The following is a 27,470-nucleotide window of genomic DNA, read 5'->3' as shown; positions in this document are numbered from 1 at the left end:
GTGAAGATCCGGGGTGGAATAGGTCTTCAGCAACCCATACTTGCCGTAAAAGGCAACTATGCTTGTCGTAAAAGGCGGCTAACGGGATCGGGTGGTCAGGCTCGCTGACTTGGTTGATGCCTGTCATCGAACCCAATTGCGTGGATCGATGTTCATGATGTAAATCACTGGATTGTCTGGTCCAGACTCGATTATTTACAGACAGCCGTCATATAGCTGGAATATTGCTGAGTGCGGCGTAAAACAACAAACCAAACAAATGAACACTACTCCATACCTCGAAGCTTTTTTGATCATACTACATCACTAACCCTTTTGTTATGTGTAATTCATGACATGACACAGTCATCAGACTTCTTTCTGATTTAGACTCATTTATGCATCTATGTTTCAACTTCGATAAAAACAAGTTACTTAAATCAAGCCCTGTGAATATCTCAAAAATGTAATATTATAGCTAAAATGGATAGAATTACCATTAAACCGCCCGCATGTTATGAGAAATGGGCGGGCCACTGTAACTTGATAATGCCCTCATATTGCTTGATGACGGGCCATTATCACGCCCATTGTTAGGTGACGTCACAGAATAGGTGACATCATGTTCAATAGTGACTTTCCATATTTGTAAAAGTGGGTCAGTGGCATTCGTGTGGATTGCAGTAAATGTGTCAAAACCGATATTGTTTCTTTTTATTTGATAACAAATTCCATCCATTTTAGCTATAATAACGGTAATGCTCTTTTTCAGGGCATTATCATTTGCAAAGGCCTCCTTCGTCGGGCAGTTAATGGAAGACCTCAGGCTTCTGCAAATGATAATGCCCTAAAAAATAGCGTTACCCTTATATTAGCAAGACATGTGGAGTGAGGATATTTACTGCATTATTGGTCTTTAGCAACCCATGCTTGCTGTAAAAGGCGACTATGCTTGTCGTAAAAGGCGACTAACGGGATCGGGTGGTCAGGCTTGCAGACTTTGTTGATGCATGTCATTGATCCCAATTGCGTGGATCTTTGCTCATGATATTAATCACTGGATTGTCTGGTCCAGACTTGATTATTTACGGACCGCCATCATATAGCTGGAACATTGCTGAGTGTGGCATTAAACAACAAACCAAACCAAAACCAAACCAAATACTGCATTGTAACTTGTTACTTTCAGGTTTGACCAAGCCTCATCAGTATCCTATTGTTCTGCACTGTATATTTCTGTCCAAGCAGTCCTGCAAGTTCAAATCTCCCCGTAAGTTTCTTGTTGTCAAGGGTAATCATGTATAGCAAATACTTTTATTTGCAATTGTCTGCTATAAAAACAACCTTGACTTTGTGTCCCATATGCAGGGATGAGAATCTTCCTTAGACATCCGAATTTTAGTGACCGCAAATTTGTTAAAATCTGATTGCTGCCCCCATAAACACCCCCAAATTATGGACCAGGCTCCATTGCAAGGATGTTTCAGCTGTAAAGGGAAATATCCATTATCATCCCTGCATATGCATATACAATGTTCACTCATCATATAATGTGCTGTGTGTGACTGGAAGGCTGTAGGTATTCATTATTCAGATTAACAACCGTTTGTCTTTGTCAGATCTGTGATCATTGGTGAGATTGCCAGCAATTGAAGGGAGATAACTCACAGTTAACTAGCAGGTGCATTATTGACCTGAACCTAAAATAAGCAAAGTTTCTATTACCGTTGTACCAATAGCGTATGTCTTGTATCGCACCTTCAGAATTCCAATAATAGCCTGGATATGTCAGTAGTTAGTTCTCAAAGGGCTAGTCATGTGTAAAAGGTCACCATCATGCTGGCAAGCTCAACCTCAGCAAACTATTTTTTCTCGTCTGTTGTCAAATTGAGTCAGTGTAATTGTGTACAGTGTAAAGTAACAACAATTTTAAATAAGTTCAGCCCTTGTAGCTGTACATTTGGCCTATTTGAGTTTCATTTTGTTGCACTGTATTTCAAGGACATTTTAAACACCACCGGGAATATAGTCCTTTTACAATTATGATTAAGTGGTATTGGCAGAGATGGTTATTGTGATTTGATACCTCTGACTGACCAAGTAGAATTGGGAAGTTTACAAATTCATTGTCAAAGGATACAACAATTGGTATTGGCAGTGTACATGATACAGTCTGGTGCATTTCTTTCTTCCATCTACCTTCAGGCTACACAATGAACCAGTCTCGAATCCAGTCTCCACCTCTACCCACCTGCAATAACAACACATGTGTTGCCAGATCAGCAATGTTACCACCAAACTTTGCGACACCTCTGCAGATCAATATCAACAATAACAACAACCAGCTCCATCCTTCTAGCCCCTCGCTCTTCACCCCTCCCCCCTCAGCCCCGCCACTACCCCCAGAGCCCTGGTCAAGCACACCACCATCTCAGCTGCCGTCTCCTCAGGCATGCTCCCCCAACTTCTTTCCACCTTCACTTCCATTCAACCTATGCATACCTCCACCACCACCGCCACCACCCCTTCCACCTCCCCCTCCACCACCCCCACCACCCCATCACAGCCCCCAGTCCTACCCCAGCAGCCCTGTGAAATGGCCAGCCCTGTCTCCGGGCCAGAGACACAAGTCGACCAGCCAGCCACTGCTGACATGTGACATGATTCCTCCCTCTCCAGCCAGCCCTAGTGGTAAGCTAGTCAACATTTAATGGAGGAGCAGTTAGCCTTTGTACAGCAATACCTGTACGCAGCAATCAGTAATCAGTTAGGTGCAAGAAGTTCTTAGGAACAGTAATATGGTATTCCACCTCTTGTCTAGTTACATTTTGCATTCCATTTGCATGTTTTGCTGTTTTATGTCATCATGCTATTGATGTAAGGGAGATAACTCTCATTCCGCAAGTTCTGGTGTTGTTGTGATGGCGTGTGAATTGTATTGGTAAAGTTGACAGTTGCAAGTATAGAATGTTACCTTGATTGTGTTGTCATAGTGTTTGTTGGAATGACTGTGTATAGAATGTTACCTTGATTGTGTTGTCATAGTGTTTGTTGGAATGACTGTGTATAGAATGTTACCTTGATTGTGTTGTCATAGTGTTTGTTGGAATGACTGTGTATAGAATGTTACCTTGATTGTGTTGTCATAGTGTTTGTTGGAATGACTGTGTATAGAATGTTACCTTGATTGTGTTGTCATAGTGTTTGTGTGTGTTTGGAGATGATCATTGGTCAGTTTTATAATGAAAATCTAAAGAATAACCACGTTTACCTGAAGCAGAGGGTTCTGTTGTCTATTACCATGCTGCACTTTCAAGTGACATGAATTTAAGTCTACATAACTTAAGTTGGTACTTTGTGACTGATGCTATGCTTGTGTTTGTGCTCCTTTCATGTGAACCCTTAGTTTCTTATTTTAAGAAGGCACAAGTGTCCGTGATCCTGAGGTGCCACAATTGTCATGAAGAGTTGCTTAATCATGTTAAGATCAGCTAGTTGGGAATATTAGACATTATAATCCATATGAAGAAGTACCTGTTTCAACAAAGTGGTAAATGTCCACAACAAATTTCACTTAGAACTGACATACTGTTTATACCAGTTGTGTAATATTACTCATTACCTGTAGTAGAAAACATGTCTTTGTGTCATCAAATACTGCATACCTGAATGGCTTTGCTTCTTGCTTGTGATGTTGTGTGTGTGTTTGTTGTAGTGCTGGTGTCTGCCAAGTCGAGTCTGTCGCCGTTGTCGCGCAGCATCGTAGCTGCCCGGGAGTGTGGACCTGCTACAAGACTAGGGCCCGTGGCTGGTAATGTCTTGATATGCAATCTGTACTTGTCGTAACGCCAGCATGCTGAGAAGCTACTCGTGATGCATTTTGTAGCAAGATTGCCATGTAATCTGCATGAAGCAGATAGTGACCTCATATGTTACCAGTGGGATTCCAGGTTAGAATTGGTTCGTAGCAACCTGTGCTGGTCATAAGAGGCGACATGGATCCTGTGGTCAGACTCAGTGACTTGGTTGATAGTGTCAACAACATGTATTGTTGTATACATCAGTCACTGGGTTGTTTGGTCCAGACTAGATTGTTAATAAAACAAAACATGCATTAATGGTAGAGGTAGATGACATAGATGTTACATCAAAATAATACCCCTTCACTTCAGATTAGTTCTGTACGTCACAATAGAATCAAGTAGAATGTGTATAAAAAGATGTGTATACTTTATCTGTTATTGCCTTCTTGGTGCATGATAGTAGATGTTGTTATTGGTGTTTGTTTTCAGAAGCCAAACTGTTGTACCCTCAGTTGAGTGGCCAGCCCCCTAGCTCCACACCTTACCTACAGCGAAGCAGTTCCACCCCTGACATGCATGACCCGCCACGCCCACTTAGGATGACCAGCCTTCCTTTGGGCTTTGACGAGGGCTTTGTCCAGAAGGTGCCAAACCACTGCATGCTGAATCTCTCACAGATGCAGAAAATCTTTGACTCACAGAATAAAGTGCAACATGACATGAAGAACAAACCAAGACAAAAACGTAGCGACTGTGAGCAGGATTCCACCATAACATCAACCTGTGCTGAAGAAGAGGCACATCTGGCTTTTGAGGCAAGATTAGAGTCACAATTGGCGGAATCCTCTAAAAGTGACTCTATGTTCGAGATGAGACGCCAGAGGACAGCAAACATGCATTCCCACTCAGATGTTGAACTTTCTGAAAGTGAAGTCGAGTCTATTGTGAAGAATTTCTCAGTATCGGACGCTTCAGGAAAACATGGAAAGAAGCCCAAGTCTGATGACGAGAGGCTTGATGACAGTCCATCATTGAGGCCTCCAGTTGTAGATGTTGTAGCTAGTGCTCAAGACATGAGAACTTTCCTTGAAAACAATCTACAACGCTCCAGAAATATACCCAAAGGAGATAAAGATCGCACTGATAAAGTTGTCATTGACACCGTACAGCCAGGCAAGGCTGTGTCAAAGTCTAGCAAAGCTGAGGAAGAACCAACTGTATCATCAACGGATGGGGCAAGAGATTTGAAAATGGCCAACCAACTCTCAACTGCAAATGACATGAAGGAGTTCCTAAATTCCACACTACTGAAACCCCTCAAACGCCCTTCTCCACGGAAAGATCTCAAGAAAGGCACCAACACCAAAGATAAAGTGACCAAGATATCCGATCAAAGGTACGGTTTAAGGAATTTGAATGCCAGTTTTGTGAGATATAACTTCCATTGTGTGAAAGTGGTGTCAGTCTTAGTGTTTCCTTAACAATATTAGTTAACTTATCCCATCCCCCAATCATTTGACCAAGACCCCACGAAATAATCCTACAGCTTTCAGTATTGTAATTATTGATAGTATTGTTGTAGATCACAGAACAGGGTCCAGGTTCCTAATGGGAAGCTTGAAACATGACTGTCTAAAGAATGACTAATTAACACTTTATCAGTTTTAGAATATTTTCTCTTCCCCTATTCTTGCAAACGAACTGCAGAAAACTGTGGTCTTTAATACATAATTTCATTGTCATTGGTATAGTATTGCAGACTTATCCCAGCCTGGGTGCAACAGTGATGTCTATGTGCTAAGATATCCCTTCATGGGTGCAACAGTGATGTCTGTGTGCTAAGATAGATATCCCTTCATGGGTGCAACAGTGATGTCTATGTGCTAAGATATCCCTTCATGGGTGCAACAGTGATGTCTGTGTGCTAAGATATCCCAGCCTGGATGCAACATTGATGTCTGTGTGCTAAGATATCCCTTCCTGGGTGCAACAGTGATGTATGTGTGCTAAGATATCACAGCGTGGATGCAACAGTGATGTCTGTGTGCTAAGATATCTCTTCCTGGGTGTAACAGTGATGTCTGTGTGCTAAGATATCCCTTCATGGGTGCAACAGTGATGTCTATGTGCTAAGATATCCCTTCCTGGGTGCAACAGTGATGTCTATGTGCTAAGATATCCCTTCATGGGTGCAACAGTGATGTCTGTGTGCTAAGATATCCCAGCCTGGATGCAACAGTGATGTCTGTGTGCTAAGATATCCCTTCCTGGGTGCAACAGTGATGTCTGTGTGCTAAGATATCCCTTCCTGGGTGCAACAGTGATGTCTGTGTGCTAAGAAATCCCTTCATGGGTGCAACAGTGATGTCTGTGTGCTAAGATATCCCTTCCTGGGTGCAACAGTGATGTCTGTGTGCTAAGATATCCCTTCCTGGGTGCAACATTGATGTCTGTGTGCTAAGATATCCCAGCCTGGATACAACAGTGATGTCTGTGTACTAAGATTGCATAGTGGACTGAGCCCTGTTCTTTCCTTCCCCTCCCATTATTGTTTTTTGTTGAATTTAGAATTTGTTTTCTTTATTGACATACTGTTAAGTATATTCTGGATGACGCTAATCTAACCATTTTAAAATATAGAAGTTTTCCTGTTTGGAAGATAGATTGAGATCTTTTAGCACCCTCACCTGTTTAGTATAGCTTAGACATGTTGCTCATCATGGCTGTTGGTACCATTTCTAATGAAGTACAGATTCATCCAGTCATCCATAAAATACCTGAAGATGTAGTTGTCATTTTGTGTTTGTTTGCATTTATTAATAACATAAGGATAATTATACATAAATAATGAATTCTGACTATTCACCATAGATAAAGTGAGTGAGTGAGTTGGGTTTAACACCGCTTTAACAGTATTCCAGTTATATCGTGGCGTGTCAGCTTAATGTTGGAGGAAAGCCCAAAGTGATGCAGGTTTCAGACATTTACCACTTCGGTGAAACCCACGAGCATGGGTATGGTGCTGACAAACCTAGAAACATAATTGGGGCAAACCGGGATTCGAACCCACAATCATAGGCTTCTGGCGTGCCCAAGGGACGCAACTCTACACAGCGAATCGCGGCACCTTAAACAACTGGGCCACCCGTGTTCAGCTACTGCTTTTTTTTTCAACTATAATCCGTGTTCGGAACATGAAATCAGAAGATACAGTAATATATTTATATAGCAACACAAAACTAAGATTTGGGACAAAGTGAGCAGCATACACACCATGGTTCCACAAACTGATACAGCCTGCTGGCACAGAGGAGATCCCTGCAGCACCAGCATGCAAGGTTATGTCGTAGCTGTGTATTGTTTGTTGTAGGCTCCATCGTTGCAGAGATGCAAACATGACGATTTTGTTGAAAACATTACCATATTTTACACTTGAGGTGGAACAAAACCTCGGTACATCGTGAGTTTTTATGTGACGATAGGTACACGATATGTTTTTTTCTGTACTGATACATTACGATACACTTGCTAAAACATTACGATGAACTTGCTAGAAATAAATTCCTTTCTACTCATTTCATGACCACCACCACACATTATAGCTAAATAGAAGAAGAGAAACATTTATGGTAGGAACGTTCAGTTTCAAAGCAGTCAGTTATCTTACATTTGGCTACACATGCCATTGTAGGGATGAACGTGGGTTTAGGAAAGAGAAAGACAATAGATAACTGAATCATGATCACTTGTGAAGATCCAGGTTAGACTAGGTCATCAGCAACCCATGCTTGCCGTAAAAGGCCTCTATGCTTGTAGTAAGAGGCGACTAACGGGATCAGGTGATCAGGCTCGCTGATCTGGTTGATGCATGTCATCATATCCCATTTACGTAGATCGATGCTCATGATGTCAAATACTGGATTGTCTGGTCTAGGCTTTATCATTTACAGACCACCATCCAGATGACTAGAACATTGCTGAGTGCAGCGTTAAGCAACGCCAATATAATTTTTTAATATTACTAATTTTAGACCCTTTCTCAAATCCTCAATTTAGAGTTGGAACCTGTTTTTGTCCCTGACAATTTATGAAGGTGGGATTTTAAGGAGGGCAGCCAATGCAGTAATAAGTATATAGTTATCAATGTCTTCAATACATTTAAATTGGTAGTCTTATTCAATTTTGAAACAAACTTAAGTGAAACTTTTTGTTTCAGTGACAAAGGTATATTCTTCAATTGCTGAAACACGAGTGATGGAAACAAGACATTGTTGCTCCATCGGCATTGTATTTTAACTATTTAAATTTACAAAGCCGACTCTGCTAAAACTTCTTTCTAGCTTTGTCTGATCTTAACCCTTATGGGTTGTTATTTTGGCTGCTACCTTCTAGATCACTGGAGTGTTGGCCTCAAGATGGTCTTCTGTTTTCAAATGTCCTTGTTGCTATGCCCAGGAGGAACACAGCTAATCCTGTTCTTTCTCTGACACAGGTCTACAATGGTCAATATTATTAGACTAAAATTTAAGAAGGGAGTTCAGTGGAGGTCATTTTAAAAAAAATACAACCACTTTTTTTAAATAACCTGCCCAATTTACCAAGTCAAAGTGGAGTAGAATTGAGGCTACTTTTAATATGTAGTTTATGATGGTGAGAGTTTTATGGTTAATTTATTTCTCAGAAGGGACACCTTGTTTCTTATGTAAATGAGTACCGGAAGATTAATATAAGCTGTCAAAGGTCCACTAGCGTCTTTCAGTTTGGACAATGATAGTGTACCAACAGAAAATATAACATGTTATTTGAACCTAGGCATTAAATTAATGGATACAAAAACTGCGATTTGTAGGATTAACCTGCCATGTGATGCACTACTCTATACCGATGGCAGAACATGGAGGGCCTCACCAGACAGGACATGACACTTGCAATGAAGATTTGTTCAAGCACAATTTTCAACTGTCTCAACTATACACTCTTTGTTTTCCACATGAAAGAATTTCCGTGAAGATCCGGGGTAGAATAGGTCTTCAGCAACTCATGCTTGCCTTTAAAGGAGGCTATGCTTGTCGTAAGAGGCGACTAACGGGATCGGTTGGTCAGGCTCGCTGACTTGGTTGATGCATGTCATCATATCCCAAATGCGTGGATCGATGCATATGATATCAATCGCTGAATTGTCTGGTCCAGACTCGATTATTTACAGACCGCCTCATATAGCTGGAATATTGCTGACTGCAGCGTCAAACAACAAACAAACTACATGACAGAACCTCCAAAATTATATCTGCAAAAAACAAATGGGGAAAACTGCAGCCATTCTTCAAACACAATTCAAAGCATAATCTAAAAACGCCAAAATTCATAGAAGAGTTATGAACAAACTGAAAAACAATGTATTTACCATCAATAATTCAGTAAATGTTAACTGCTCCTCCTGTTCAGATATTTCTGTTACTTTACGTATCAGTTTAAAAAATGTTGAAGTATTTTGTCCTTTTGTTACGATGTACTTCCCTCCATGAATGCTTGACACATGCCATTGTGAGAATCTGACCGTCTTGACGATGCTACTGATGCATGATACTGTGTACTCTGCTCAAGTGTCAAATGTGAAATCTTATTCAATTATTTGGTAAACAAGGTTCACAAATATGCTGGCAATATCACTGCCTACTTTCACTTTTTCAACTTCCTCAGGCAGGTAGGCATTCCGATTTTCCCACATAGTCAAATTCTAAGAAAAGACTGGCAATAGGGTCTACAAAATATAAAATGCAAAGCTTATTCATTTCACAAAGCTTTGTCTTTCTAGTATTTTGTGAACCTTGATAAACAAAGCACAAAAAATGAAAGAAATTAAATATCTATATTTATTAATAGGGATATGATTATTCGATAAACCAAGTTTACCGGTACTCAAGATATGTGATCTTTTTTGGTCTTTGCCAAAAGAGGGCTGTTTCTTTATAAATTGTGTATTGGCTTTTGTTTCAAACATGCACGTCCTATTTGGAGCATTCCTGAATATTAACAGACCAACTTAACTTTTGGATGGGCTTACACCTGCCTTCCAAACTTCCATAGTCTGTGATCTTCCTTCAAGTCTTACAGCCGTCTGTGACATTAGCCACTAGTCAGGGTCTAGTCTGTTTTGTTTTATTTAGTAAGATCAGCTAGGACTTGTACATATGATTATTAATAACACAAAAATCTGCAAAATATGCTTGTCGTAAGAGGCGACTAAATGGATCAGGTTCCGTGACATCGTGACATCGTACTGCAACGAAATTGATCTTTGCTCACAATAACAATCTGTGGATTATCTGGTCCAATATTTATAGGCCACTGTGATATAGCTGGTATATTGCCGAGCCTAACATTAAATGACAAACTATACGAACAAGGAAAACATGAAAAATGATTGTGAGGTCTGTATGGACTGAAGTTCCGTTGTGCCCGGTTCTAACTACTCTTGTGTGCACTAATTAGTGTTTTTCTAACAGCTTTTTAAGTCCAATTCTCAAGAAAATCAAACGAAGTAAGATAAAGTCATGGATAAAGGCCATCAACACTAAATCACCGACAACCATCATCACAGGTGCCCTTTTACAAAACCTGTTTCCTTTTTAACATGTTTGCTGTTGCATTTGTTTAAGGAACACTAATGGCATTGCATGGAGTTGTTCAACTTCTGGACATTGTTCCCAATAGCCTATTTTATATGAATATCAACATTTATGACTCATTTCTAGGCAAGAGACACGCAAACCAGCAATTTTAGCAGGGCCCCATTCCACAAGGCGAGCTTAGCGTTAAGATGATCGTAACTTTCCATACTTTACATAGGCTTACGATAGTCGTACCGCTAAGATCGCTTTGAGCAACAGGCCCTGATCATGCTTTTTTCACAATCATCACATCATTGCTATAACTGAAATCTGCTGACATGATTAAGATATTATGTTTCTGAATATGGTAATGATAAATCTAGTGTTTTCATTTTCCTAAAGATGTTGCATTCCTGTCCTTATAGTGTATTAATGTTCATAACAGCCCTGTATGTTGATATTAACCATGTTAACTGCTTGACAATAACGGTTTGCCTCTTGTTGCATGAAGCATAATGTGCATGCTGCATTTAGAAATATTATCTAGATAGTTTGAACTGATATACTTTTTCTTACAATTTGACATGCACCATGTTGCTTGATTTGTATCCGAGTTTGTGTTTCCCATCTTTTCATCCTTGATATGTGAAATAAAGATCCAACACAAATACCTATAGTGCTGGAGTTGAAAAATGATAGTTGACAGCATTTGGATCAAATCCAAGAGCCAGATCAACAATACTGGCTAAGAAGCCATTCTATGTCCGTATACAATTACCAATTTTCCCAGATAATTTCTTCTTCTTTCTATTCCTAAGAAAACTGGTGATAAAATGTGTGGAGTCTTGTTAAGGATGACAGCTTGGGAATTTTATGCATTATGGGTGCAGATAGTAGTTGTCTGCCCTGCTCACGTTGGTATGACAAATCCTGGTGTTTACAGTCCGACCCGATATATAGCTGAAATATTGCTTACTACGGCATTAAACAACTTTCACTAACTCACATCTATTGAAAAAAGTAACAAATCTAATCTTTTTTTAAACTACATTAAATTCAAGTTTAAGAATTCCGCTGATAAATTCAGCTGTTCAATGGTGTCTGCCGAGTTTGCCCAAAACCAACTTGTCCAGACCATTGAAAGCATAACACAGGTTGAGATAGATTAACTCCATGAGGTGCTTCAACTTCTTCTGTTTGATAGTAACTTGGTATTCAAGGAACATGGTGTATGTTAGTCAGTTAGTAGTAATATTGAAGTTACTGCCATTTGAATAATTCAATGCATTATGTAACCCTCACTGAGCCACGTTTCTATTGTTTTGTTTTCACCTTCTGGTCCTGGTAAGTTTGGGGCAATTCCCAGTGTTTTTTTGTGTTTTAATTCTTTTCATGTTCGTACTTACGTGTTGTTGTCAATGTGCTTTTGATGTTCTTTTTTGTTTTTGTGTCTTTCTTTATCAGTAAAAATGTATAATTTATTTTCAGTTATGTAAAATTTACTTTTCTTTTGTCCAAGGTGAAATATATTTATTTGCTTGTCATGCCTATGTTGTAGAATCTAGATAATAATATTGACCCACAAACGGTCAGGAATTAATCTGAAATTTATTGAGGATATGAATGAAAATACCAACTTTTCAGGGTTGAGTTTTATGAAACCCATATCTTGTGAGGAAATGTGTCCTATAAGTGCAGGTCAAAGGTTTATTAGTCAAGTGACATTTGGAGATAATTTTTACCCAAATGTTAATGACAATCCATCTCATCTGAGGATAGAACAAATTTATGCTGACGTTGCTTTTTCAGTTATTGTGAATAATTTTTTTTCTCCTAATTCAAACACATGCTGCCATAAGTTACTTTGTCTTAAATAATTTTTAAAATGATATTGTCAGGACATATACACCTTGGTGTTCTTGCTTTCGACTCTGTATTCTATCATTCCCAGCATGCATTTTAGAACAAGCTCCTTGCAGGCAGGAAGCGTAATGCAAAGTGAGGGAGTATGGTTTTACGCCGCTTTTAGCAATGTTCCAGCAATATCACGGCGGGGGACACCAGAAATGGCCCTCAGACATTGTACCCATGTCGGGAATCGAACCCTGGTCTTTGGCATGAAGAGCAAATGCTTTAACCACTAGGCTACCCCACCATAATGCGCAATGATCGCCCTTAGACTTAACATGTAATGGGAATTCATTCAGTATACTAAGCTACATGTCTGTATTTCCGTGGGGATATGAAAACAGCTTCCCTGTGTTCTGTATGTTGTGTCATGTGATATTTGAACTGATAAAAGAATATGTTTGCTTCATCTAGCCTCTTCTCATCTGAAGAGAAGTAGCAGGACAGAGAAATAATCTAGATAGGTATATGGTAGTACTGTCAACTCATCTTTAACTATGAAAGTTATGAAAGTTGTAAAAGCCTTTGACAATGTTGTTGTCACACAATAGATCACATGCTATTTGGGTCACATCTTCTTATCTTTATGGGTGTTTAGGAAGCAGGGAATATATACAAGGCACTTGCGCAAGTCAACCTGCTCCATGCTAAGGAAGGTGTTCTTTGGGCTTGGACAAAATTTGTTTAGCAATAACTCTTTATGCATTATTCATTATTCAGGCAAGTTTTGACTAAAAGTTGTATTCGTTTAGAACCTGATACTTATGCAGCGTGCAACTTTGCCACTTGTCTGTAAACTTGTAAATGCTAGTAAACTTACTTTTGGTCAAAGTATCTCACCTAATTAGTGTCTATTTGGAAAATCATATTCCTGCTGAAAACAATCTGACTAGAAGATCAAGTTTCAGGCACAGTTAGCTACTGCAGGTGAAAGTAGGCTATTCCTTGTCAGCATCAGATATCACATGTTTGTGGAAGTGTCTTCATCTGACATCAGGCAGATGCAGTAGACAGCAAGCATCAACTGCACATACCTGGACCACATGCATCTTATTTGTTCTGGGCAATAATGGTATCTCTCCCTCTACATTTGTGTTGGTCTTGGCCTTTTAATGTTGGGACATTCTTTTTTAGTTTTGTCACCCTAAATTCGTCTCGGTAAGATATGTATTGAAACTTCATATATAGGTATTCTGCAGCTGGTGTAGCAACCTAATACACTCCAGCAGGCAGATGCTGCATATGTACTTCCCTATCAACATAGCATCAACTTCCTCAGGATTACTGCCAGTGTTGAATAAATGCATATTTGATTACAGGGTCTTGAAGAAATATTTTGTTATAACTAGTTTCATGGGTTTTGAACAAACATTCATAGATTGGTTCCAGAAAATTGGTGTAAGCTCTAAAATTGAGCTATTTTATTGTGTCTGTACCGTAAATATGAGAACTATTGCACTATTTCAACTTTCTGACATCTTTAAAGCACTATCATAATATGTATATGTATGTATATATATATATATATATATATATATATATATATATATATATATATATATATATATATATATATATATATATATATATTGGTTCTTAGTTACATGTTGTTTTTACTTATTTTAATAGTGCCGTCATAACAAATATGAACAATGCTCTGTGCTTAAAAGGACATATATAATGTTAATATCATGAATAGGTACAGTTCTCAATATAATGTGGAGTAGAAGAATTGTATACAAGCCTAATTTTAACATCCTGCTTTTCAGTGCTTACTGTCTCTCAGCTATAACATTTCCGTCAGACTTATACACTTTTTGTAGTCAGGCCACAAACATAGTTGGTTTTCATATCTTGAACTTTTATTTCAGTCCTGCCAACCTTCATCAGAGAGATTGACAGCAAGCACCTGCCTAACATCCTGAGTAAGCCCAGCAGTTCTGGGTCCGAGTCTGGAGGGTCTCCAGACACACCTTCATCATCCACATCTTCACCTTCACCCCCCAATTCTTTGCCTAGTTTTACCTCTCCAGTCACTGACACACAGACACTAGCAAGCCCAGAATCACAACAAACACCATCATCCAAAACTTGTGAGACTCCTGTCGTGCCGCCCTCCCCTGGATTCTTGACTCTGTCAAGAAGGAACAGTGATCTTGCTATTCAGAATCTTTCCGCAGCAACCCTTTTCTCTCCCCCTCGACATGTGCGAGTGACAGCTGATGTGACGGAAGTGAAGATTGTCAACACGTACCAGCATTCTGCTCCTGTCCCTAAGCCTGGCAAGTTGGAGGCAATACAGTACATGCTGCATGGGTAAGTGGAGGAGACACAGTACATGGTGGGTGGGTAAGTGGAGGAGACACAGTACATGGTGGAGGAGAGACACAGTACATTGTGGATGGGTAAGTGGAGGAGAGACACAGTACATGGTGGGTAAGTGGATGAGAGAAACAGTACATAGTGGGTAAGTGGAGGAGAGACACAGTACATGGTGGTTGGGTAAGTGGAAGAGAGACACAGTACATAATGGGTGGGTAAGTGGAGGAGAGACACAGTACATCGTGGGTGGGTAAGTGGAGGAGAGACACAGTACATGGTGGTTGGGTAAGTGGAAGAGAGACACAGTACATAATGGGTGGGTAAGTGGAGGAGAGACACAGTACATCGTGGGTGGGTAAGTGGAGGAGACACAGTACATGGTGGGTGGGTAAGTGGAAGAGAGACACAGTACATAATGGGTGGGTAAGTGGAGGAGAGACACAGTACATCGTGGGTGGGTAAGTGGAGGAGAGACACAGTACATGGTGGGTGGGTAAGTGGAGGAGACACAGTACATCGTGGGTGGGTAAGTGGAGGAGAGACACAGTACATGGTGGATGGGTAAGTGGAGGGAGACACAGTACATGGTGGGTGGGTAAGTGGAGGAGAGACACAGTACATGGTGGGTGGGTAAGTGGAGGAGAGACACAGTACATGGTGGGTGGGTAAGTGGAGGAGAGACACAGTACATGGTGGGTGGGTAAGTGGAGGAGACACAGTACATGGTGGATGGGTAAGTGGAGGAGACACAGTACATGGTGGGTGGGTAAGTGGAAGAGAGACACAGTACATAATGGGTGGGTAAGTGGAGGAGAGACACAGTACATGGTGGGTGGGTAAGTGGAGGAGAGACACAGTACATGGTGGGTGGGTAAGTGGAGGAGAGACACAGTACATGGTGGGTGGGTAAGTGGAGGAGAGACACAGTACATGGTGGGTGGGTAAGTGGAGGAGACACAGTACATGGTGGATGGGTAAGTGGAGGAGACACAGTACATGGTGGGTGGGTAAGTGGAAGAGAGACACAGTACATAATGGGTGGGTAAGTGGAGGAGAGACACAGTACATGGTGGGTGGGTAAGTGGAGGAGAGACACAGTACATGGTGGGTGGGTAAGTGGAGGAGAGACACAGTACATGGTGGGTGGGTAAGTGGAGGAGAGACACAGTACATGGTGGATGGGTAAGTGGAGGGAGACACAGTACATGGTGGGTGGGTAAGTGGAGGAGACACAGTACATGGTGGGTGGGTAAGTGGAGGAGACACAGTACATGGTGGGTGGGTAAGTGGAGGGAGACACAATACATGGTGGGTGGGTAAGTGGAGGAGAGACACAGTACATGGTGGATGGGTAAGTGGAGGGAGACACAGTACATGGTGGGTGGGTAAGTGGAGGAGACACAGTACATGGTGGGTGGGTAAGTGGAGGAGACACAGTACATGGTGGATGGGTAAGTGGAGGAGAGACACAATACATGGTGGGTGGGTAAGTGGAGGAGAGACACAGTACATGAGGCAATACATTGTATGTTGCAAGTATACATGGAAGAGTTACCTCACAATAAGATACTCAAGTCACAATGCACTTCAGTGACTTCACAGCTTCTGCAGTTTTTGCATAGTGGGGTCTTCAGAGTGTTTGTTCTACTACCTTTTCAAGAATATGTTTCAGTGTCCAAGTTGGTATTTTTATGTATTTGTCACATGATTTGAATTCTTGAAAATTGAAATTGCTACAGATTGCCGATGTCATTGACCTCTGAGAAAAAGTAGCCATCCATTTCTGAGGGACCTTTATCCATTGATTTTGATACCATATTCATTGTCGCAAGTGTTGGGTCAGTTGTTCCGTAAGATTGTTTGTGGTTTGCTCTACAATCAGCAATATTCAAGCTATACTACTAAAACAAATGTTAAGGACCACTCAGTTCTTTCATATTGATATGACAGATTAACTATTATAATATGAAAGAATCGAATGGTCCTTAAATTTCTTGTAGTATATATGATCCCAATAAGCATTCCCTTCCAGCTTAATCAGTGTCAGAATCCTGAGATTCATGTATGGTATGTGTTGCAGGCTGAGTCAAGAGGTGCCCAGCTCACGTCTTTCAGAAAGCATCATGGCTGTCTTGCACCAAGAAGAAGAGGAAGAGGACATCCGTTATGTGAGGTCCGCCGACTCCAGTGACAAGCTAGGGGAAGACAGCAGTAGTCAGGACATGCTGGACAGTCCTCAACTCAATCCAGATCCAGATGCTAACATCAAAGATAGTCGTAACATTGTTGTCGGTGATGAACTGAATATATCTGATGAAGTTACTGAAAAACAAGAGGAAGGGGGGCTTGTAACAGATGCTGTTGAGGTGTCTCCTGCAACTGATAAAACACAGCAGTTCATATCTAGGTCAAGGTCAACGAGTAGATCTAGGTCACCGTCACATTCTAGAACTTCAAGTGGTAGCTTAGATGCAAAACCAACCAAAGACAATCATGAAAGTCACACAAAAGATGAAGAAAAACATGAATCTCCATCTCTGACTACATCCAAAGGAAACTCACCAGAGAAAAGCAGGCAACATAGATCTAGGTCTAAGAGTGGTGAGTTCAGTAAAGGAGGAAATACAGAGAGCAAGAAATCAAAGGATCATTCAAAAGATTTGGATAAAGATTCAAGGGTGACCAACGTTAAACAGGGAAAATCAAAAAGAAGAACCACTGCGACAGTTGAAGACAAGGGAAAAGAAACATCACACAAGCACAGTAACACAAGTGAACTATGTAGGAAATCGGGGAAAGAGAGAGTTCATAACCATAGTAACACTACTGAAAAATGTAGGGAATCGGGGAAAGAGACAGTTCGAAACCATAGTAACACTAGTGAAAGGTGTAAGGAATCTGGAAAAGAGACAGATCATATCCATAGTAACACCAGAGAAAGGAGTAAGGAATTGGCAAAAGAGACAGTTCGTAATCATAGTAACAGTAATGAAAGATGTAAGGAATCAGGAAAAGAAACAGATCGTAACCATAGAAACACTAGTGAAAGGAGTAAGGATTCAGGAAAAGACACAGCTCGCAACCACAGTAATGCTATTGGAAGAAGTAATGAGTCTGGGCGATCAAGACATTCCAGCAGATCATCGGGCAGTTCAAGATCCAGTTCCAAATTTGATTCCCAGTCCAGGGAAAGTAGCTTAGAGAAACAACTGAAACGGGTGTCTAAGATGGCTGACAACGTTTCAAAGAAGAGTGAAAGGGACAGACAAAAAACAAATAGTGATCCAAAAGAGAAGTCTTCTGACAAGACTAGATCAAGATCAGGAGAAAAGACTAGAAAAAGCCGCTGGATGCAGGAAAACGACAGTGATAAACCCAAATCCAGTAGAAATGTGCATGATAAGCTCACTGATAAGAGTCTATGCCGCATGTCAGACATTGCTGATAAGGTATCTAAAGTCCCTAAACCAAGAGCTGGTTATTCCACCAAATTTGGTGATGGCAAGCCAAAATCAAAAGCACAACTGTTGTTTGAGAAAAAGTATGCTGAGAAACTGAAACAGTCCTGCCTTCCCCAAATACCTGGTTTGTACAGTAGTGAAATGGTGGAGCTCTCCAAACTGCAGCCACTGAAACTGGACACAAGTGTTGGAATATCCCCAGCCTTCAAGCTGTTGGATACAGGTTCTTGTCGCAGCAATTCAGCATTGCCCAACACAGCCGTAAGGAATCTACAGAAATCTTTGGACAATAAAACACATTCGCCTCTGGTTCTGCTAGACAAACAGAATGAAATAGCTGGCAAGTCTGTATGTGAGGTTAAGCCAAGACAAGCACAAAAATCTGATGCTGGTTGTCGAACAGAACAAGAATTGGAGAGACACAGTAGGCATGGTTCTGTTGAAGGTTCTAAAACAAATTCTGTAAACCTCCGTTCAGTTGTCACAACCGTGTCCAACACTGACAGGGCCAACAGCAGCAGGGCCAGAACTGATGGACATGAGGCAGCACAAAGCACCTGTGAAAGACGACCCAGTGGGGATCCAAGATTGGAAAACCGAGCCAAAGTTAATCATTCCAGAAGCAATAGCAGCAACAGTGACAAGAGGATGACTGATGACAGGCCTGTCAGTGGAGACAAGAACAGTCAGAATACCATGGATGGAGTAAGTACTGTGATGGCAATATGTCGCAGATACAGTGTAATCTTGCTCCTCCAGAAACTAATCCTGATATGGTTGCTACCAGTTGATCTGGGCATTGTTTCATAAAATGATCGTCCTCCTGTCAAGACTGTTAAAGTGTAGGAGTTACGATTCTCTTCGCTCTATGACTGTTATAACTCCATGAATAGGAATTACAATAGTCGTAGCTTTAACATTGGCTTGTGAAAATGAAATGGGGCACAGTGATTCACTGAACCAGAAACATGTTCTGCTGGTGGCATGTCATTGAGACAGGTAGTCCCAAAAACCTATTCATCCAATGCGTTTGTTCACAGTAGCTTTTTTATGTTTCTTTATCTCCATTGATACAGATGGTTCTGGCTTGCAGAGTATTATGTGGAAAGAATGGTTGTTCTAGCAAGTCTGTTTGTGTAGTTTGAGTGCATACACACTGATGTTGATTCACAGAGTTGGACATCAATGTTGAAGAGTTAAGACAGTTATTGTGCTACAATCTACTGCTCCATTCTCTCTTTGTACATGCAGGTCCACGATAACCAAACACTCTCCCAGTATGGAAGCTGAGTTAGAATAGGTCGCCAGCAACTTCTGTTTGTCTTAAGAGGCGATTAAATGGAATGTGTGGACAGGCGCTCTGTCTTGGTTGCTTACCCTGACAACGTGTATCATTGCTCACAATATTGATCACTGGGTTGTCTGATCCAGATGCAATTATTTACAGGCTACGGTCGTACAGCTGGAATATTCCCTAATTTGGTCACATGCAATGACAGTTTATCAACCTGCTTGTTGCGTATGTTACAGCTTCTGACTGCTGGGATTGATGCTCATTCTATTAACTGCTGTCTGGTGCTAATTTATTTGCTGCCATGTTAAACCATCTTATTTCTGTTGGTGAAACATCATTTGCTAGTTCGACAAGTTGAGGATTCTAGTTGGAGTCGTCGCCAGCAGCTGTTGCTTGTCATAAGAGCCGACAACGTGGACATGGGAATATTGCTGGATGTAGCATTACACAACAAACTAACTAATGACAAGTTGGACAGCCTCTGGTAGCCAGTCCTGCCATGTTTTGGTTTGGTTTGGTTTGTTTTTTTACGCCGCAGCAATATTCCAACTTTATGACAGCGGTCTGTAAATAATCAAGTCTGATCCAGACAATCATGTAATTGACATCATGAGCACAATCCATGCAATTGGGATCAATGACCTACTTCAAGCAAGTCAGGAAGTCTGACCACCAGATCCCGCTAGTCACCTCTTACGACAAGTATAGTCGCCTTTTACGACAAGAATGGGTTGCTGAAGAACTATTCTAACCAAATCTTCTAGGTTTCCTGCCATGTCACTTTGTCCCTGCCATTCCAGCCCCCTGGACGACACCCAGTGAGGAACCTCAACATGGCTCAGATCACAGAGGACAGGCACAGTCGACAGTTCCACCCCTACAAGATGACAGGAAAGAGGAAACCAATGGCTTCCTTCAACATTGGAGTAAAGTAAGTTTATAGCCCCAGTGATGTGTCTGAGAGTCCAGGAGTTGTCTGCAGCAAATGACTGTTGCAGTCACCAAACCTGGCTATGACCTATAAAATGTTATTCACATGTTTTCAGGGGTTTTTTTTGAATGAACGTGTATCAATTTGAGTATTCTTCAGAAGGTGCAAATGTTTGACAACCAGTAATATGAATCAGTATTCCAACTGAATGACCCGAGTCCAAGCAAAAACATCCTTTAGAGTTATAAGGTCAATCAAATAGATTAAGCCCTCCACAATAACTGGTTCAAGAAATAGTATTTCACTGCATATAAATACTCTGCACACAAAAAGAAACTCAAAAGTGATTTTTGATATATATTTTAAATATCATACAAGTAATCAACAGATGGTAATCAATTGTTCAAAATTGGCACACATCATTGTCATTGACCCAGGTTCCAAATAGCACACATGGAACAGTAGATTTTCAAGGTAAAGGTCATCTGCTCTCAATATCTTGTATGGCCATCATTAGAGTTCAAAACTGACTGGCACCGTCGTCCCGTGGAAGCAATCAGATTCCGAATTGTGGGGAATGTTCACCCACTCTGCCTGCCAGTGGTTGTTGCTGATGTGCTTGCAGTCATTGATCCAGTGCATCTAATAATTGTTTGATTGGGTTTAAATCTGGATTGCTATATGAAGTTTCGTGCAAAATGTTCTCCCTACAATGCCTGTAAACACGACGTCTACCATCCGCACACCGAAGCATTAAACATGACTCGTTACTATACCAAACTTGTTTCCATCGCAGTTGTGGCCATACTCTGTAACCATGACACTATTGACGGCGCAGATAATGTAGGTCCATCAAATTAACACCTAGAACTGGTCATCTAGTGTGAATACCTTGAGTTCCTAAATGGTTCCTCACTGTCTGGGCTAATGTCCTATGCAATCATGGTATTGTCATAGTAGAGGTGGCCGTGGTGGTTCTTTCACATAAGTGACATAGCAGTTTGATTCTGTGGGAAGGTCACGTATTGTCCAGTGTGTATGATAATGGTTCCACAGTTCTGTGCTGGTGCTTGGTGCTTAGTGCTTGGTGCTGCTACGTGCAAAAACCTAGCTACAGCTAAAGATGATTCTCCTGTTTGCAGTTGGCTGATATACATGTATAGTTGTTGCGTTGGGCTTCCGTCAGTCGTGGCATGTTTTGCTGTAAGATTGTGATGGCATGCAAATGAAAAGCCAACGTTTGTATACCCCAACAAGTTGCATGTTGCAGTGGTTTTGTCTTTACAATGTTTCACCAAATTCCTGCAATACCACATTCTTTCTGCACAAATCGCTCCCAATCCATGCCATAGTGACCAATTCATTTTTATCCCCCCGGCATATAATGCGGGGGGATTTAGCGATCAGCCAGTCTCTCTGTCCGTCCGTCTGTCTGTCCGTAATCATTTCCTTTTCCGGGGCAGAATGCGAAAACCATTCAGTGTATTTGATCGAAACTTGGCAAATCTATCAGGCACATACTGAAGTGGTGCCTTTTGATATTTTGGGATTTTTCTAATGTTTATTTTTTTCAATTTTTATGGAATGAAGTTGGACATTGACTCAATTGGGGATGGGGTTCGTTTCCGGGGCAGAATTCGAAAACCATTCAGTGTATTTGATGAAAACTTGGCAAAGTTATCAGGCACATACTGAAGTGATGCCTTTTGATATATAAATTTTTTACGAATCTTTATTTTTTTACAATTTTTATGGAAGGAAGTTGGACCTAGACTCCATTGGGGAACGAGTTCGTTTCCGGGCCAGAATTTGAAAACCATTCAATGGGTAAACAATGTATGCCTTTAAAAGAACATTCAACTGTTGACTCATTACATACAGAATTGCACATTTACTAGTATTTACTTTACAGACAGCTGCCGGGGGGATATGTCATCTTTCTGATGACCCTTGTTGGTATTAATTTTGTATGTATGTCGGCAAAACTCTGTCAGATATATAAAATTTTACTACTTTTGCATTTCTTTTGGGCATTATGACAAGATAGATTATGAAATGCAAATTTCTCAAAACATGTTGCTCCCGAAAATAGTGTACAGGCCTGTTAATGATGTGATGGTGTTTTCAGCGACATTGAGCTGCTTAGTGACCTAACTTCAACTGGCCTGAAATGGAAGCGCCTGAAGGAATCCTGGAGCTTTGGCCTGCATCACAACTTCAGGCAGCAACCTCGCTTCTCTGGCTACATGTTCTTCAGGAATCCTGTGCCACCTTCGCCCATGAAACAGGATAGGTGGGAAACTGAAGCAACATTATGATGAATAAAGAACAAATTGCATTGAACCCTGATTCTGTAGGGACTGGAAATGGTTCCCAGCTGCCTATTCTTGTTATTCTCATATAGCTGGATTCCTGTGAAAATCCGAGCTAGAATGTCTTCAGCAACTCATGCTTGCCGTAAAAGGCGACTAACGGGATCAGGTGGTCAGGCTCGCTGACTTCATTGATGCATGCCATTATATCCCAGTTACATGGATTGATGCTCATGATATCAATCACTGGATTGTCTGATATAAACTCGATTATTTTAAGACCACGGCCATTTAGCTTGAATATTGCTTAGTGCGGCGTTACACAACAAACAAACAAGTCATTTTGCTGGAATATTGCTGAGTGCGGCGTTAAACAACAGAAGGTGAACCTAGTATTCGAGACATATTAACATTTGTGATAACTAGATTTATGTGTTAATGTTAAAGTATTAACTTAACGTTTAACATTTATCTTCAAGGTATTAAGGGAAAGGGTATATCAGCATATAGGAAAGCAGTTATTTTATGTCACATATTGTTTGTCATGATTATCATTTGGAGGTTTAATTTTGTGACTCTAGATTCGAGGGGTCACAATACCCTGGGAGTAAACAGTCCTCTGCTAGGTTTCTGTGTCACTTGTGTTGTTCCATCAGCATAAATATCAATATCCCTTAGGGCTGGGACGGGTAACTCAGGTGCCCACAGGACTACCCGGACCTGTCATTATCCACATGATATGTTGTTAGTGACAATAGAACTCCATGGTTAGACTACAACTTGCTAATGTTCGCATTTCTTTCTGACTGCATGCATTCCTTCTGACTTTTAAATATTTGAGTAAAGACAAAACATTCAGCTAACTCCAGTGTATTTATGATCAGATCATTATTATTCTTGATTCTAAGAAGTGTTTGCCTGGGCTTCAGTCAAACAATTCCTAATCGGACATTTTGTACCCAAGTCATGAGACCTACAGCGGGCACCAGGGAAGTGTATTTGGACTGGTCCTAGCTCTATTGTCCATCTTTGTCATATAAGACTGATAGGCATTTCGAAGTTGGAAGGTCTAAGACCTGCATCACTTCGGGCTTTCCTCCCACATTAAGCTGACACCCCGTGATATAACTGGAATACTGTTAAAAGCGGTGTCAAACCCATCTCACTCACTAGAAGTTGGAAGGTCTTATACCTGCATCACTTGGGGCTTTCCTCCCACATTAAGCTGACACCCCATGATATAACAGGAATACTGTTAAAAGCTGTGTTAAACCCTTCTCACTCACTAGAAGTTGGAAGAACATGAAGACATGAAATGTTTATGGAAGCAACTTGTTTGTGTTAGTAACAAAGTTTCAGGGCTATCTCTTGCCCCTTCATCAGGTGATTACTATATGAGCTATTGTGTCCTGTTAATATACACATGCTGATATGTTTAAACAATGTAGTATTAATGTACAAAGATAACAACATGATGATGAAGCCAGTAGGGTTAATAGGAGAGAAGCCTGAACAGAGAGGAGTGATGGGAATGAGTGACAACGAAGGGCTGACTAGGGTAACAACATATTTAGGTGTCCGTTTCCGTGACCGTGTCCGTGTCCGTGTCCGTTTGTAAGTAATGATTGGTTGTAGCACAGGTGACTACACGCTGGGTACATACAAGTGTATATTATGAGTGGTCATACCCTATAGTTTTAGTACATGTGGGCTCTTTCTCCTACACATTTTAGACCAAACAGACCAGCTGAAAAGGAAAGTGACTTCACATCTGATAATATCCCTGAGTTTGAGAGAAGGGCACAGCAGGCCGACATGTTGGACGAGTTCTTCATGGAAGGAGGAGGCGATTCTCAGCCGGAAATATCAGCAACCTTTGACATGGAGAAGCAGTCTTATGATTCACAGGAGGTAGGCAGACTTAATCCCTCTTGATTCCAAGTTACTTTTCTCACACACCTGTCTGCCCCACTCCACATACAAAGGGAGAGAAGGCCTACTGTTTTTGGCTCAGTTCCTGTCGGCGTTCCCGTCCTATTCCGATCCATACCTTGAAAACTATTCAATATTTTTCAATGAAACTTCACATATCGATTCCTCATCAGTTTGACTGTTGCCTTTTGCTATTTAAAGTGTTTTATTTTGTAATGTTTGCATCCAAACAATTTAGACTTAATCACATGAGGGCAGTGTTCGTTTCCGGGCCATAAGTTGAAAAGCATTTGACTCATTTCAACATAACTTGGCATATGCATTGCTCATCGTTTCAACTTGTGCCTTTTGCTATTTTGAAATTTTTCAAAATTAAATTATTATTATTTTGGTTTCCATGGAAACATTTTGGACATTTTTCTCAAACAACTCTAGGCTTTATTTCCAAGCCTTAACTCTCAAACTTATGAACATTTTGATAAAACTATATAAACTCAATATATCCATGAAACTATTCATGTGCAATGACTACATGCTCAACCATTGTCTTTTCATATTTGTCAATATATATTTTTCTTTATTTCTTGTGTTTCCACTGAAATAGCCCAAACATCTTCCTGAACATTCTCTAACGCTCCACATCAGTCCACCCTGTTCTGGAAGTTACAAATCACACTAGCATCGAAATATAATAACTTCCTCACCACTGCTTACATTAAATATTAGTACATACTAATAGTACAACTAATCATTGTCCAAATACAATTCAGTGAACTTCTACTGAATCTCAACAGAAACAATGTAATACAGTTACAATCTTTGTTTAACAATAAATTTCACTGCCATTTAACAACTGAACACACAATGCCATTTCGAAAGTAGTCAAATGTAACAAATGTTATATTTGGGATAACGGTTTCTTAGTAAAGTACAGATTCTCATACTTTTTGGGGTTGAGTCCTGCCCGGGATTCGAACCCACACTGCCAGAGTGAGACCAAATAGCCAGCACACAAATTCAGCGATCTAACCCACTCAGCCATCGAGGCTTCCATGTACTAGAATCTATACTTTACTAAGAAAGTGTTATCCCAAATATAACCTTTGTTACATTTAACAATTATCTACAGGTTGTCATCATAAAGCAGAAATATTGCTTAGTGTGGCATTAAACAAAACAAAACAAAAAACAGACACATTGGCCATGTATAACACTCAGTCTCTATCATGTTCCAGTCTGGGATCAGCCGTGATGTGTGTCAAAGCACAGAAGGATCTCCCCAGCTGCCAGCTGGACAAGCAATTCACAGCGCTGCTGCTGACATATCTGGGGAGGTACCACTGCCTGCCAGCGAAATCTTGGACAATATTGCTGCCTCTGAGAAGAGACCTGATCATGCCGGTCCATACAGTCCCGAGGAACTGCAAGAGGTACCGCCTCCCACTGAAGGAGGAAATCAGGAAGATACTGATGACCTTAGAATAAAGATTGTAGGCTGTCACTCTCTGGCAGCTGCACCTGAGACAGTTGAGTCTGCGGTTGATGGATTCTTTGATCAGTTAGAATGGTCATTTGAGACCGATTCCATCAAGTCCAAACGAGATTTAGGCGTACAGCAAATCAACTTTACTGATGACCATATCATGTCAAAGGGAAACAACACAAGAAGTCTGGATAGGGATTCACATGTGGAGGCTGCACATTCAGTGATGAGACCACGCGATCCACGACTGGCCAGAAGAAATGTGGTGCCTTTAAAACCAGTGCTACATGTCACACAGACAGATGAATGCCTGCCCAATGTCTCAGCACCAGTAACTTCAAAGGCACTTTTGAGCAGCACACTGCCTGAAGATCCTCACCAGCTTGATACAGTGAAAACCCCTGATAGTGCCACATGTACAGAATTGAATCAAGCTGTGATACCAGACTCGGAAGTAATTGCCAGAAGTATTGAGATGAAGATGTCCTCACATTGTCATGATGACCTGCAGGAGGCCCCAATGGACATGAGTGACAGTGAGCATGAAGCACAAGATCAGGTTGATAGACAATCTCAGATTAGCAGTACAATGGACAGTCCTCTGAAAGGAAACAATTCTTGTAGTGAGAAATATTCTGGTGTGTTTGGAAGAAGCTTGTCTCTACCTGATACTCATTCTGCAAGAAAAAGGTCATTTGCAGTGTTCCAGGATATGTGGACATCCCAAACTGGACTTGATCTTGCTGTTCCTGCAGTCTTGAAAACCTTGCCGATTAGTGAAAGTGCTGCTTGTGGTTTGACAGCTCACACAGGTTGCGAATCAGACTCTTTTAAAGATGAAGGAAAGACTGCTGGTGCTGCTGTTAAGAAAGACCGCAGAGAAGATGTGGCGAGGAGGAAGAACGAGGCTGCTGAGATGCTGGAAGAATTAAACAGCTATCTAGAAACTCAAAAACCAAAAGCCAAACATGACACTGAGCATAATTCAAAAGCTGATCATGAATTTGAACAGCCTATAACCCAATCACACAATATTGTCATTGACCAGAAGCTGACATCCTTTCTTGGACAGGTTGATCCAGTTGATATTGCAGTTCAAGACTCAACAAGTGAGTCCTTGTCTCAACCTTGCTCCCCTGATTTTGATATGCCAGCCCCCTTCCCGAGACATACAACAGCTGAAGAAGGCCTGTCACCGAAGCTGAAGACTTTCACCAAACAGTTGAGTGGAGAAAATGAAATGCTGTCTTGTCCTACTTTGATCAACTCAGGGAATGAAGACTTGCACGGTAATGGAAACAGAAAAAAGAAAGCATCATCAAACAAGACCAAACGTAGGGAACAAGGTGAATCTTCACAATCATTTTAGCCACATTGCATAATGTCATTTAGAATACTGAACAAAATGGTACACTTAAGCTAGTCCAAGACTTG

At 40.9% G+C, this 27,470-nt stretch overlaps 1 protein-coding gene across 1 annotated transcript in view; it reads left to right on the top strand.

Moving 5' to 3' along the window:
• The window catches only part of LOC139445636 (uncharacterized), a 71,909-nt gene that overhangs the window by 31,110 nt on the left and 13,329 nt on the right, over positions 1-27,470 (top strand). Inside the window, exons 11-21 of the mRNA XM_071226813.1 lie at positions 1,169-1,249; positions 2,185-2,670; positions 3,695-3,790; positions 4,272-5,178; positions 10,289-10,383; positions 14,173-14,617; positions 16,704-18,789; positions 20,179-20,309; positions 22,438-22,602; positions 24,355-24,532; positions 25,789-27,382. Of these exons, the coding sequence (XP_071082914.1) occupies positions 1,169-1,249; positions 2,185-2,670; positions 3,695-3,790; positions 4,272-5,178; positions 10,289-10,383; positions 14,173-14,617; positions 16,704-18,789; positions 20,179-20,309; positions 22,438-22,602; positions 24,355-24,532; positions 25,789-27,382 (6,264 nt within the window). The remainder of the gene's footprint in view (positions 1-1,168; positions 1,250-2,184; positions 2,671-3,694; positions 3,791-4,271; positions 5,179-10,288; positions 10,384-14,172; positions 14,618-16,703; positions 18,790-20,178; positions 20,310-22,437; positions 22,603-24,354; positions 24,533-25,788; positions 27,383-27,470) is intronic.

This window comes from Haliotis cracherodii, unplaced genomic scaffold (genome assembly GCF_022045235.1).
Source record: "Haliotis cracherodii isolate W230 unplaced genomic scaffold, xgHalCrac1.p SCAF_6, whole genome shotgun sequence".
Classification (NCBI taxonomy): Eukaryota; Metazoa; Mollusca; class Gastropoda; order Lepetellida; family Haliotidae; genus Haliotis; species Haliotis cracherodii.
The sequence above is the reverse complement of the archived record's forward strand: the minus strand, read 5'-3'. Positions and strand labels throughout refer to the sequence as shown.